Source organism: Antechinus flavipes, chromosome 2 (genome assembly GCF_016432865.1).
Source record: "Antechinus flavipes isolate AdamAnt ecotype Samford, QLD, Australia chromosome 2, AdamAnt_v2, whole genome shotgun sequence".
NCBI classification, from domain to species: Eukaryota; Metazoa; Chordata; class Mammalia; order Dasyuromorphia; family Dasyuridae; genus Antechinus; species Antechinus flavipes.
In genome coordinates, this window is record NC_067399.1 from 560,084,677 (window position 1) to 560,099,437 (window position 14,761).

Sequence of the window (14,761 nt, forward strand, 5' to 3'; positions counted from 1 at the left end):
TGAGGATGTATTCTGATGGAAGTGGATTTCTTTGACAAAGAGACCTAACTGAGTTTCAATGGATAAATGATGGACAGAAATAGCTACACCCAAAGAAAGAACACTGGGAAACGAATGTGAACTATCTGCATTTTTTATTTTCTTCCAGAGTTATTTTTACCTTCTGAATCCAATTCTCCCTGTGCAACAAGAGAACTGTTCAGTTCTGCAAACATATATTGTATCTAGGATATACTGCAACATATCTAACATATATAGGACCACTTGCCATCTTGGGGAGGGGGTGGAGGGAGGGAGGGGAAAAAATCGAAACATAAGCGAGTACAAGGGATAATGTTGTAAAAAATTACCCTGGCATGGATTCTGTCAATGTAAAGTTATTATTAAATAAAATTAAATTTAAAAAATAATAATAATTCATCATACTACTTTCAACTGTTGTCCTTCTCTGTGTTTTCTTCTGAATTTCCTTCTACTTTCTTCTGTTCCTTTTTTTTTTTTAATGCTTCACTGACTATCTTTTCTTTTCTTTTTTTTTTTTTCTGGAAACAGTATTGCTAAGTTTTTTATCTTCCAAATTCCCAACCTCTGCTCGTTAGGGGGGAAAAAAGGAAAAAAAACCAAAAATACAATCCTTTTAACAAGTAAATCTATTTTTTTTTACAGCATTATCTCTTTTTTTTTTAATTCTCTTTTTTTTTATTTTTTATTTAATAATTACTTTATAGTGACACTCGTTTCTGTTCCAATTTTTTTTCCCCTCCCTCCCTCCACCCCCGCCCCTAGATGGCAAGCAGTCCTTTATATGTTGGATATGTTGCAGTATATCCTAGATACAATATATGTTTGCAGAACCGAACAGTTCTCTTGTTGCATAGGGAGAATTGGATTCAGAAGGTATAAATAACCCGGGAAGAAAAACAAAAATGCAGATAGTTTACATTCGTTTCCCAGTGTTCTTTCTTTGGGTGTAGCTGCTTTTGTCTGTCATTTATCAATTGAAACTCAGGTCTCTTTGTCAAAGAAATCCACTTCCATCAAAATATGTCCTCATACAATATCGTTGTCGAAGTGTATAATGATCTCCTGGTTCTGCTCATTTCACTTAGCATCAGTTCATATAAGTCTCGCCAGTCCTCTCTGTATTCATCCTGCTGGTCATTTCTTACAGAACAATAATATTCCATAACATTCATATACCACAATTTACCCAGCCATTCTCCAATTGATGGGCATCCAAGTAAATCTATTTTAAAACAAAACAAATCTATATGTTTTCCATGTCCACAAAACTTTTCTGACTTCCCATATAAAAGTGAGTCCTACAGTCTCAAATATTTTTACCATATTATTTTAGTATTTTACCAGAACATTTTCCTTTGAACCTATTCCACTCAGGTACAAGTCAGAGTTTTTTGTGTACATGAATTTCTATCTTTAGTGCCTAAAGCACATATTAAATGTACATATATGTCCCAAATGCACATATATGTCTCAAATAAAATTCTACTTCTAATGTATCCCTAGAGCTCTAGATTCATAATTCCACTTGTGTTTTGAGTATCTCCAGTTAGAACCCAGACCCACACTGTGGAGTACCTGAGAAAAGTAACACATCTAAAACAAAAGTACATTTTTTCTCCATAAACTTTGTCCTAATTTATCTCTTTCTGCTACTTCGCAACCCTGGCTGGGAACTTCAGAATTCCGAAGTGCATAGTATATATTAAATATTTAAGAAATATTTATTTAATTAGATATTACATGGCAAAAAGCTTTTGCAAACACTTCTAGCATTACCTCAGAACTAACTCCTATATGGAAAAAACATGTTTTTTTTTGTTTTTTTTTTTTGTGGTATTCAATGTTTTATAATTATCACATATAATTCCAATTAGAGAAAATAGACTTCCTTTCTCTCCCTATAGTTGTCTTAATATACGAGGTCATGAAGAGTTTTGCTGTTTGTTTGTTTCAAAGAGGATTAATAACAACTTATAGAAGTGTTTCTACAACCTACTTGTCCTTGGAGGAACAAACTATCTCATGTCTTTTTGTAAAGCTTGACTAGTAACCCCAAGCTACATTGCTCTCTTCATTTTTTAACATCTTTTTGCTTACTGTGTCAAAGTCTAAATGCTGATTGATTGTACAAATAGTACATCATTCATGGAACAAACATTTATTAAGTGTCTCCTGGGCAGAGCTTTATACGAAGGCCAGAGTATACATAAATAAGATGAAGATACAAATAAGATGCAGCCTCCGCCTTCATGAAACTTACAGTCTAGTAGACATTTAAATCAAGTAATTATAATACAAAAGATATAAATATATATGTTCTATTCTCTATTTCACTTAACTATGTTATTTTATGCTAGCTATATATCATCATGTTCTTTAACTGTTCTCTAATTGTTCCATGTAGATTATCATCCCACACATACACTTCAAAGGAATTACAACCTTTTTGTGGGGAATTTTATTTCCCACATTTTATAATTTTATTTTCCAAAGGCTAACTCAGTTCTTTAACACAATTTAGGCATTCAATTCATCGATTGATTCCACCTTTTTTGCATTACAACCTCTCTATCTTATCTCATTTTCAACAAACTGCATAATCTTGTGCATTTTGTCACATGTATATGGATTTGAGAGGTAGCATGGTAAAGTGGCACAAACATTTGACTTTGAATTCAGCAAGACTTCACTTTAAATCCTACCTCATTTACCCAGATATATAGCACCAGATAAGTTACTCAATCTCTCTGGGCCTTGGTCTCCTTCTCTGGAGAGATTGGTCTTGACCACCTCTCTGTGAATTTTAACTCTGTTTCTAGGATTCTTGGATCCTTTGCAATTTTGGGTGAACTATGAAAAAATTTAGCTACAGATATGTATTTGTATTTTTACTTATTTGTGCAAAAAATATGCTAGTGATATGGATAGGTCTGGCTTGGGAAGGGAAAAACTAAGTAAAGGCAAAAATTATATAGGAATCTACAATTTTATGATTTAAATACTGAATAAGATATTAGTATTAGCTACCAACAGAGTAGAGACTCACTTGCTCCAGAGAAAATACTCTTATCTAACTTACAGAAAACTGGAGATAACATAATTTTTTAGAAAAATGATCTTCCAGGACAAGCCTACTCATGCTGCCCTGAGCTGTAAGAAAGATCATCTGGCAGTTCTATCTATATCATGCTGGCTTTATTTACACATTTCAAATTGAACTACGAAATGTGGTGATAACACAGTTTAGCAAAGACAACATTACATCTGCTGCAGCTCCTAAGCCTCCAAGAAAAGTAACACTGATTCATTCAGAAAGACATAATAGCAATCACAGATGCTTACTTTTTTATACTTAGCACCAAAAAGTATAGTTGATATTTTCAATATGTAATATAGTATATGCAAGAAAAGAGGGAAATACAATGATATGAACAAGTGGATAAACTAGATAATTTGAATTAAGGAATATTTAATTATGTGAAATTCCAGTATTTTAGAAAAAAACAGAAGAAACGTCACTATTTCTTTTCAGGAGCTTTAAAATAACAGCATGTACAAGTCTATAAAATAAAGCAATAATATGTATTAATATTTACATAGCTTAGAAGTATTACAAAGTTATATGGGTTAGGGACGTACCAAGTGATCTAACTTAAATCATATGTCAGGAGAAATAAAAGGGTGGAAATTCGAGTAATAGAAATGATGTTTAATCATTTCCTATCTACTTCATCATGGATTGTCAAGAAAAATTGGGATCCTATGAAAAAGGAAATTTGATAAACTTTTATATGTGACAAACACTTAACTCCTTTCATTAAAATACCAGTTTCTTTTTCCACCAGTCCTTGGGAAAATATAAACTAAAAACAAGTTTTTTCCAAGAAATTTTATCATCACTTACTGCTTTGGTGACTAAGACAATAACTATATGATTCATAAAAATAGGTTGAGATTTCAAAGTTTTAAAACATATGTTCTGAAATATTTATGTAATAATGAATATTCTACCTTTTTCTGAATAATAACTTTTTTTACACCAATCCCAAACCCCAATTGCCACAACTGACTTTTTTTTTTTTTTAATAAAGAGTCCAATCTTTCTTCAAGGCCTTTTCTCTTCCTAATTTCTCAGATGATTACAGCACTGTAGGTGAAATAAACTAGTCTTGAGCCTCTGGGAGAGAATTAACACCATCAAAATGAATTTACAACTGAGAATTAATTATACAATCAGTATGTTACTTTAAATCTTTCCTGCATGGTCTGATTTAAGAAAAAAAACCTTCATTTCTCCATTAATTGCCTGAACAAAAACAGGGACACATTGCTGAAGATTAACTCTGGCAGGGAAAAATATATTTTACACGTTTAAAAATTAGGTAGTTTGTCAAAATAGCACACATCAACTTTGTCAAAAATAGATTCAAAATCCCCATCTTCAAGTTCTTTGTTGAACATGTTATTCTAAGTATAAATCAGACTAAAAAAATACCATTTTGCTGAAAAAAGTAACCTATTTCTTGAAGCCTAATATCACTGAATATTGATAATCTGAAGAATTATAAAATTCAGAGAGAGATTTTAAAGTGATTGTTCAGCATTAAAAAAATAAAGTAACCAAGAGTATGACCTGATTTTTCTTTATAAACAATAGAAATTGATTTGAGGATTTCTATCTAAATGTACCAGGAATTGCCTTTTTGACTCCCTTCCTGTGAGAAAGCTTGCACTTAAAAAAAAAAAAAAAACACACTTTGTATGTTATTAAAATGGAGGTGACAAAGATATTTTAAATTATAATAGAATACTTCCTACTCAAGTTGTATCTATTACACTCAATGCTAGGGAAATGAATACAACTGAGAATTTCGGCTTTGAATCAATATCAGTTCTAAGTGGTTTTATGCTGTTCTAATTTCCTGTACATTACATAAAGCACTCACACACTGCACATGTAACTTTCACACAATTGGTATTCATCAACACATTTTTTGGCACGCAACAGGAAACTCATCTGGTATCAAGCCAGAGGGCTCAAGCAGTAAAAGTAATGAAGAACAAAAAATGGAAAAATAATGATAATTCATGAATGAAAAACCTGGGACAGTTTAGAAAAATCTTCTTTAGAACTTTTGTTAGCTATCGGACAAATTTAAACTTTCATCAAAAACTTATATGAGGCAGATAACATGGAATGTCATTGTCATTACAAGTTAAACAGGGTTAATGTTTCCATAGAATTTTTTCATAATCAGTGTAAAAGGGAGTTTCTGTTTTGAAAGAGAATCTTAGAGTCTGAGATTTCAAGGTGTTTGTGGCCCTTCATTTTTGTTATGTAATATACAATAACAAATCACTAACTGCACTATATATTCCTAAAAACCCTATTTTATTAAATGTGTCTAAATTATGCTTATTGAATTTAAAACACTGCTTTTCAATTGAGGACTTTAAAGCTTACTACTTCAAAATTTTCTACTTTAAATTTTGCATAACAAAATGTCACATTAGGGAAATTAGACTTTGGTGTCCATATCACATAAGAGTAATAATAATTCATTAAAAAAATTTATATACTGTCATAGCTAAATTAATAGAGAATAGATAATAGATAAAAATAACAGCTGCCATTCTTTATGTGTTAAAAATACATAAAGGAAACATAAAGGAAAAGGCAACTCAAAAATCAAACTATTCATAAGACTATTCAGTCTCGGAGTGGGAAGGAATGTTAGAGAGCTTCAAGTCCAAAGCCTGAATTTTACAGATTAGGAAAATGGGCCTAGTTAAGTGGCAGAATTGGTACTAAAATCCAAGACAGCACTCCCAAAGAGTAGAGTTCTTTCTACTGTGAATGCCACACTGAATCTCCTTTATTACATTTTGAATGGAGAATTATCCTTGGTTGACAGGAAGATATAACACTCATTTAAAAGTCTTCTATATATAAAAGCCAAATTACAGTACTCTGAACTACATGTTTCCTCTTCAGCAGAAAAAGTGTCAAATGTGAGTTGGGCTACCTGAACACAATATAAAGGACCCACTAAACATTCGGAATATTCCTGAACCAGAAAGTAACTAAATTTCGTAAAGCAATTGGCTTGATTTCAAAGAAGATTTCAATATGTCTTGTAAAAATCCTACAAATTTTCCAATATGATCTTTATTGGTCATAAAAGCCAAAATTCTGCTTTGAAAATTTATGAGAAAAAAGGTTGTGTTTTTAAAAAAGAAAATTTGAGGAAGCTGATGTCTCAATGAAATGCCTACAGGAAATGGAGAAAGTAATCCCCTCTCATTCACAACATGAATAAACTGATAATTAAGAATTGGCTCTGATCCATTTTACTATTAAAGTCTTGAAACTATGATGGCATGGTAAAAATGTTAGCAATTAAATCAATTCATAGCCAAAATCATATTAAATCAAATTAAAAGGGATTAAATCAAAATGACCATTTACTTTATTACTTTGACAATTATTCATAATCAGGCTGCTACAAAATGTCATGTAGATGAGTTTTTTCTTACACTTTGTATGTCTCTCATATACATATATGCACAAACAAGTAATCATACAAAATTAATATCATCACCAAATTCTTTCCTTTTAATTCCAGTTTAGAAAGTTAACACTTCACAATCTTCAAGCACCATTTAAGATAAAGTAATACTCTCTTCCAGCTAGCCACAAAAAGTACATTATTAATAAAAAATTAGTTTTTAGTTGAGCATTTTCTAAGGAAGGGATAAAAAAAAAAAATTTATCAACCATCCTCTCACTATCAAGAGAAAAAAAGCTTCTCCCAAGAACTGGTTTTCCCTTATAACAATCCTATGGACTATCTTCTCTCTACTTTGTAAAAATGCAGCAAGATCAGTCATACTAGAATTAAGCTACCTGATCCAAACTGTCATAATCCTAAATTCTCAGAAAAGATGATTTCTAGCACATATCATGTGAATCTATCCCCAAAATCACTATTCATTTATTAATGGTAGAAGGATTAATAGATTTGGCAAAAAATCCCAAATTAAACACTAAAATCACTGATTTCAAAGCTGCTTAAATCTTGATGAAGATAATGACCTGATTTGTTCAAAAGATGAGATAAAAAATATTTATTTGTTGTTTTCATTTCAACATGTTTCTGAATCAACAAGCATTTATCACATACACTTCTAATCTCTTAGAGCAAAAGAGCTATACCTCCTTCCAGTCATAGTTTCTATGCAGGCAATGGTGCTTCAGGAGAATCTGTAATGGGAATGCTTAGTCCTCTCAATAAGATAGAAGTCCTAGAGTCTGCTACTGTTGTTTTTGGTAGTCAGATTTTTTAGAACACCAGGTGGGCAAGATGCTTTTGGCTTCCCTCTATCCAACCCCCACCCCAAACAGCAGTAAAAAGTTCTTTTAGCTTAATTTTTCTCTCTGTGCCCTTATCATTCCTCCCTCCTGATGTTAATGGTAAATGCTGAAAATCTTCTATGTAAGTGATTGTTGGGCTGGAAAAAGAGAGAAACTCTAATGCAATTATTTATACCTTCAGGAATGAAAACAAGATATTATTGTCTTGAGTGACCTTTCCTAAGTATGGGGATACAGCATTTTACACAATAAACTCTTGGTTCATGTTTCAATTACTGACCTTTACTGTGTAGAAAATTAATGCAATTTTCATTGTAATCCATCCGTACAAATAAGGCCCATACGGAAGGATTCCACATGCTAAATCTAACACAAATAGAAAATGTCATCTCTTTGCTACCAGATGAACCTTGCCATTATCTGTTTTGCTGGGTCCTTACTGAATTCTACTCACAACAAGCAATTTCTTATATGTACCATTAGTTATAAGAGAGAATGGGCATCCAATTTTGTAGATTTAGTTTTTAAAATTCACCTTTTTTAAAGTCAGAAAACTATCTACTTTGAAAGCTTAAAAATTGATGAAGAAAGAAGCCAACTATGCTAAGCCAAATTTTGCTTACTAATATGTTACATTCAGGTACCTTAAGTAATGAAAAGAACAAGATGTTTCTATGATGTAATTTTAAAATCATTCCTATTCCAGAGGATAAAAGGATGGCAGGCCCCAACATTAACAAGTTATATAGTCTGGACTGTACATCTAAGACAGCCAGAATCTCTGTTGGTATTTACCCATGGAGAAGACTGCCAAGAAGGCCAAGAATTTAGTAGGGAGAAGAACTGACAATTAAGGGTTTTCATTTTCAAGGTTGATAGTTTAGGTAGAAAAGAGTTCTTTTGCTTTTCTGTTTTTGAACTAAGTGTCTATATATTTACAATTTTAAACAATTCATCTTTTAGAGTATGGGTTACAATTCCCAGAAACAGGATCTGTTATAGCTAACATATAACAGAATCCAGAAAGCTGAACATTAATGATGGCAAATAGAAGTGTGTGTACCACATCACAAACTGTATACTTTATAATAATCTTAGCCTTAGCAGTTACTATGAAAGGATTGGGGGATTGAGAGGTCATAAATCATGATGTGTGTAAAGATGCACATATAAACACATTCATTGTTTAAGTTTCAAATTTCCATTCAATTCAAAGTCAATATTATGAGGAAAGTGGGGAAATACATATTAGTAGAATGGAAGGATTTTTTTTAAACTATCAGTAATAATGGAGGGAGGAGAGAAAAGAAGAGAGCAGAGTATACAAGAATATTTATTCTAGATCCATAAAATTATATCATAGAAAATGGATCTAAATTTTTATTTTTAAGGGCACTGCTTGCTAAATCATTTTCTAAAGATGCTAATGGCTACTATCAAAAGAGACTCTTAGTCTTCAACCAAAGACCATGCCAAAGATTATATTTAAACAAAATTATTAGAGAGCTATTATATCATAGGGAAAAGAGCATAGATATTGGAGTCAGGAGACCTAGGTTCAAATCCTAGCTGAGATAGTTATTGACTGCAAATAGAAGGGTTAAACACAGCTTCTCAGCACTTCATTTTCTGTGTACCACAGAAAAGCTGGTTATAAGCTTGAAAATAGATTTTTATAGTATTTTAATTGAGAAAATTGAGGTATAAAATTTTTTCTTACAACTTATTTATTCTTAACAGTATGTCTTTCATGCTATTTATTAACATTCAAGGTTTAACAGATTGATCACGTTTCATTTATTTGCTTGTTTGTCATTTTCTTGACAAGATGATTAACTCTCTCTCAGGTATTTTAAAATTTTTTCTTATTGTGGTTATGACACTGCGATGTTCCTGATGAACTCTTATCTATGGTCCTGGCTATTCAGGACTCAAGATAGTTCTAAATAATAGAATACTACTTTTCATTTTGAAACTTAATCATACAATGAAATTGGCTTCAATTTAATAAAAGTAAACTGATATAGATAAAATTTATATAACAAATGTAAGATAATAGTTAATATAAAAATATAAAATAATAAAAATTTTTAAAAAATCAGTTCCTACTATGTATATACATAGAAAGTTTAGATAATAATAACATTCTTGACTTGATTGAGCTTTTAGTTCAACACAGATATAGTCTTCAACTTAAAGCTAATTCCAGGCATTGTTTTCTTCAGTGCTGAACTTCACCTATTTTTATTCCAAACCACAAACCCTTGCTCTTCTATTTTGTTCTTTTTTCTCCCTGATTTAGTCATCAGGTCTCTTAGGTTTTATCTATCCTAGTTTCAAATCTCTACATGTTTCCAGGAAGAAGAGAAGTACATTAAGCAAATGATGCCTAATTTGGCACTTCACTTTCTTCATTTTATTCCATAAGGTTTTGTCTGAAAGTCTAATGACAATAAAGCAGCAGCTCAAGAGGATCTCCCTTGAGAGGAAAATGGGCAGACATACTTAGATATCCAGATGAAAATGGTGCCAGTAACAGCTGGGCAAGTGACAGAGTTACACATTTGATGACCCAACCAACAGAACAAAAATATCATTTCAAAGCAACAGCTATTATACTTTATTTTTTGTTATTACATAGTGACTTTTAAAAAAAGGCATACCTTGCTTTGCTTAAAATGTTTTGTATAGATATCCTTTTATGTTATTCAGCTATTTCATCATGTTTTGCCTTTCTCACTTTTGTATTTTAAAAATAACCACAGACTAGATATTACTGTGATTTTTAAATTAGCCGCCTCATAGATATCTGACTTAAGACAAACTCACCTTATCATCTTCATCATAATCATCATCTATGTCTGTGCCTTCCTAAAAAAAAAAACACAATTCATTATTCATGAACTACATTCAAAACATTAAAATATTCCATATATTTAAAAAAGATCTCTCAGAATTTATTATTTTAAAATTAGTTTTTATTTTACTTATTATTTTAAATTCTAAGAAATTGTAAACGTTATTCTACCTCTTTCTATTCCCTTTACTCAATAAATTCTGGGGAAATCTCTATTACCTCAGATCCAATATTTTTTCCATCCATTTTTTTACAACCTTACAACCACTTAAAGTTTCTTTTTTTGAAAGGGATCTACATGTGTAAAAATGTTTGTAGCAATCCTTTTTCTAGTGGCAAAGAACTAGAAACTGAGTGGATCTCCATCTGTTGAGGAATGGCTGAATAAGTTATGGTATATGTATATTATGGAATATTATTGTTCTATTACAAATGATTAGCAGAATATTTTCAGAAAGGCCTAGAGAGACTTCCACGAACTGATACTAAATGAAGTGAGTAGACCAAGAGAACATTGAACACAGTGGCAACAAAATTATGGAATAATCATCTTTGATGGACCTGGATCTTTTCAACAATGAAGTAATTCAGGTCAATTCCAATGATGCTGGAAAGAGCTATCTGCACCCAGAAAGAGGACTGAGTGTGCATCGCAAACATCATATTTTCACCTTTTTGTTGTTACTTGCTTATTTTATTCTTGCTTTATTTTCTAATGCAGTATGATAAATGTAGAGATATGTATACAAAAATTGTACATGTTTAACATATATTAGATTGTTTACTGTTTGTTGGGAAAGGAGGGAGAAAAACTTGGAACACAGGGTTTTACAAGAGTGAATGTTGAAAACTATCTTTGTATACATTTGTATATATTTTGAAAGTTAAAAATCATTAATAAATGATTTTTAAATGAGATAAAGTTCCTTTTTTCATTACAAAGTTCCACACAATCTACAGACTAGTTATATTGGCATATTTGCTATTCTTTACATATAATATTCTATCTGCAATCTATCTTTGCATTGAACGTCCCCCATATCTAGATTATTTTCATTCTTCACTTCTATCTCTTAGAATGATTGGATACATTGAAAATCTAACTCATATGTCATTTTCTATATAAAATTTCTCTTGGTCTTCCCAATTGTTTTTGCCTTCCCTCTCAAAATTAACTTGTAGTCAATTTATTTATTCATTTTACATACTTTCTATATTCTATTAAATGTTAGAATATATGTTAAATAGGTATAACATGTTATATATTTATATTCTAAGGTATATGTATATATAGAGAGATTCTGTAAATACTTATTTAGGTACATGTTGTCTTCATTATTAGAAAGTAATCTTGAGGAAGAAGTTGGTTTAATGATTATCTTTGTGTTTCCAACAGGTAGCATTGTGGCTGATACAGAGTAGGCATTTCATTAATTGATTGTTTCACAATCTATATAAAATATAGCTGTTAAAATTATATCCATTGTTTAAAGGCAATAGACTTTTAAATCCATCGCCAAGTTATACAGTCTACAAACCATTTTGTTCTTAGTCTGACAAATGAACCAGTTGGCATATTAAGGTGGAGAACTCCACACAGTTTATTCTAGGCTCATTGTTACAATGAATGCTTTCCCTTTCATACACTGCTGAAAGATTAGATAGTAGAAAATATAGTAGTATGAATATAATCAATCTCAAGAATAAGATACAGATTTCTCTATGGCATTATAATTTTGCTTTGATTTCAGTGGTGACAGGTGACTGGATTAAAAGACAGGCAATGGATATGAACTTGAGGGCACTTGGCTCACATTCAGGTGGTGCTAGAACAGCTGCCCGACTAATAGGTCTGTTCAGTTTAGTTTTTTAAAATTTGTTATTTAATAGGCAGATTTAAACCATATCACTAAAAGTATAGAGAGCTTATACACATTTATGGGTAATTAGTTCTTAACACCTGATAGCTGTTTGAAAGGAATGCAGGATACTAAAAATTGGGGTTTAAGTGCTAAAATCTTCCTTATGCTCCCTAGTTAGCAGTATAGAATAGAGAATGAATTTCTCTCTGTGTTTCATTATGAAAAGAGTTTTAGAACAGTAAGATTAAAGGGCTGACTCCTTGAATTTACTGGAGTGGACTTTACTGATCACATAATGTCAACTAACATTGGCTAGAATATGGTACCAAACACTTGATTATCCTTGAATTTCACATGCTTCCATCCTGACTTACTTCACAAAATATGATGAGTATTCACTAGCAGACTATATGACACTCAGAGATTTTCATGTGAAAGAAAATAAAGTACTTAGCATTGTCAGCAGACAGTATTTCATGAAAGCAAATGAGGTCTTTAAAATAATAATATAAAACCTCATCTCTGACTAGGGATTGGAAATAATCTGACTTAAATGATTCATATCAAATTTAGAAGATATTTCATCATTTTAAGTTCAAAAAATGTTAAAAGTTAATATGTTACTAACTACCAGATCTCAAGTTCACCTTAGGGGAAAAAAATGCCACATCTAGAATTTGGTGAACATTACTCCTGGCTATTTTTCAAGCTAGAAGCATTTTTCTTACTCTTTAGAAGACTCTACTTAGTCAATTTTATTGAAGAAAGTTTTGCTTACAATGTTTAACCAAAAAAACCTGGATCTATATAACTACTATTTATTTTTTTTTCTATTTTGATAATTTGGGATAAAATGCAGTCAGGGGAATTATATTTCCATATTTTTTAGATACTTAAAGACTGTGATCATGCTATTCCCAAGTCTCCAAATTTATCCAGTAACTTAAACTAATCTCTCTGCAGCACGGTTGTGCAGCTTCCAATCTTGGCCTTAGAATTCATTGCTCAATCAATATTAAAGAGATGTAGTGACCCTTGAGCACTGCATTTACATTTATCCACACCTTATTACTTCATAAACCCTTGAAAGAAAGAACACTGGGAAATGAATGTAAACTGTTTGCATTTTTGTTTTTCTTCCCAGGTTATTTTTTACCTTCTGAATTCAATTCTTCCTGTGCAACAAGAGAACTGTTCGGTTCTGCACACATATATTGTATCTAGGATATGCAATGACATATTCAACATGTATAGGACTGCTTGCCATTTGGGGAAGGAGGTGAAGGGAAAGAGGGGAAAAGTCAGAAAAGAAGTGAGTACAAGGGATAATGTTTTAAAAAAAATTACCCAGGCATGGGTTCTGTCAATAAAAAGTTATAATAATAAAAAAATATGGAAAAAAAAAAGAAAGGGAAGGGCTAGAAATCAATGGATGCTCCTTTCATCCTGAGGTTCAGAAAATCCCCCTCATGTTTCCTTAAATCCTGTACACTAGAGTAATTATTTTAGATACATTACTCTGAACCAATTTACTACTAATCTATCTAATGGTCTTTCCTCTTGTCCTCCTTGACTTTTTAATGAATTTTTACACTATTCATCACCTCTTCTTCTGGACATGAATGTCTGGGCTTCCAAGGCATTAATCTCTCTCAGTTACCTTCTGCCTCTGTGATTGCATCTTCTCAATTTCCTCTGTTGAGTCATCATCCACTCCACTACCCTTAAAACACATACACACATACTAAGTACATCTGTCCTTCAACTCTTCCCTTTCCTCTCTTCAGATGATCTTCTTTGGTCATCTCATCAGCTCTCAAGAGTTCAATGATCATTTCTGTGAAGAGGACTTTAAAATCTGTATGATTAGCTCTAATTTCTTTCCTTAACTCCAGTTTTGCAGTTTCAGCCATGTACTAGATGTCCAAGGTAGACATTCCATGAGCAGCTCAAATTCAATATATTTAAAATGGAATTCATTATTGTCCTTCTTAATCCTGTTCTTAATGCTAAACATCCTTAGGTCTTTACTTTTATTTTCCCAGGTCCTAGGGTCACTAGTTCAGAATCTTTCTGGATTCCTCCTTTCTCATCCCTCCTATGGAATCTGTTGCCAATGTCTATTTATTCTGCTATGCTCCCACAAAAAGTACTATGTTTGTCCCTTTCTCCCTTCTCTTCCTCCTTCCAAACATGTCATCCAACTCCTGTTCTTATGCCATCCTGGCCTAAGCTGGGTAGCACAGTGGATAGAGTGCTGAGCTGAGGATCAGAGAGACTTATATTTATGCGTTCAAATCTGGCTTCAAATTACCTACGAGCTATGTGACCCTAGCAAATCACTTAATTCTGTGTCCCTCAGTTCCTCATCTGTAAAATGAGCTAGAGAAGGAAATAACAAACTTACTGTGGGATCTTTGCCAAGAAAACACTAAAATGAGGTCAGGGAGAGTCAGATATGATTGAAATCACTGAACAATGAAAAAAATAATTATATGGCTCATGTTGATTAGAATGTTCTCATTATTGATTATTCACCGCATGTTGATTAGAGAGTGGGTAGCTAGATGTGAAGTTAAGAATGACTAGGTTTGGAGTCAAGAAGACTTAAATACAAATCCACCCTCAGACAAGTAATAGCTG

General features: G+C 32.0%; 1 protein-coding gene across 2 annotated transcripts in view; it reads right to left on the reverse strand.

Annotated features, from left to right (window-relative positions):
* MCTP2 (multiple C2 and transmembrane domain containing 2) overlaps positions 1 to 14,761 on the reverse strand; it is a 210,084-nt gene that overhangs the window by 23,349 nt on the left and 171,974 nt on the right. For both annotated transcript variants that reach the window (XM_051981036.1, XM_051981037.1), the window contains exon 18: positions 10,229 to 10,270. In XM_051981036.1, coding sequence (XP_051836996.1) covers positions 10,229 to 10,270 — 42 coding nt within the window. The remainder of the gene's footprint in view (positions 1 to 10,228; positions 10,271 to 14,761) is intronic.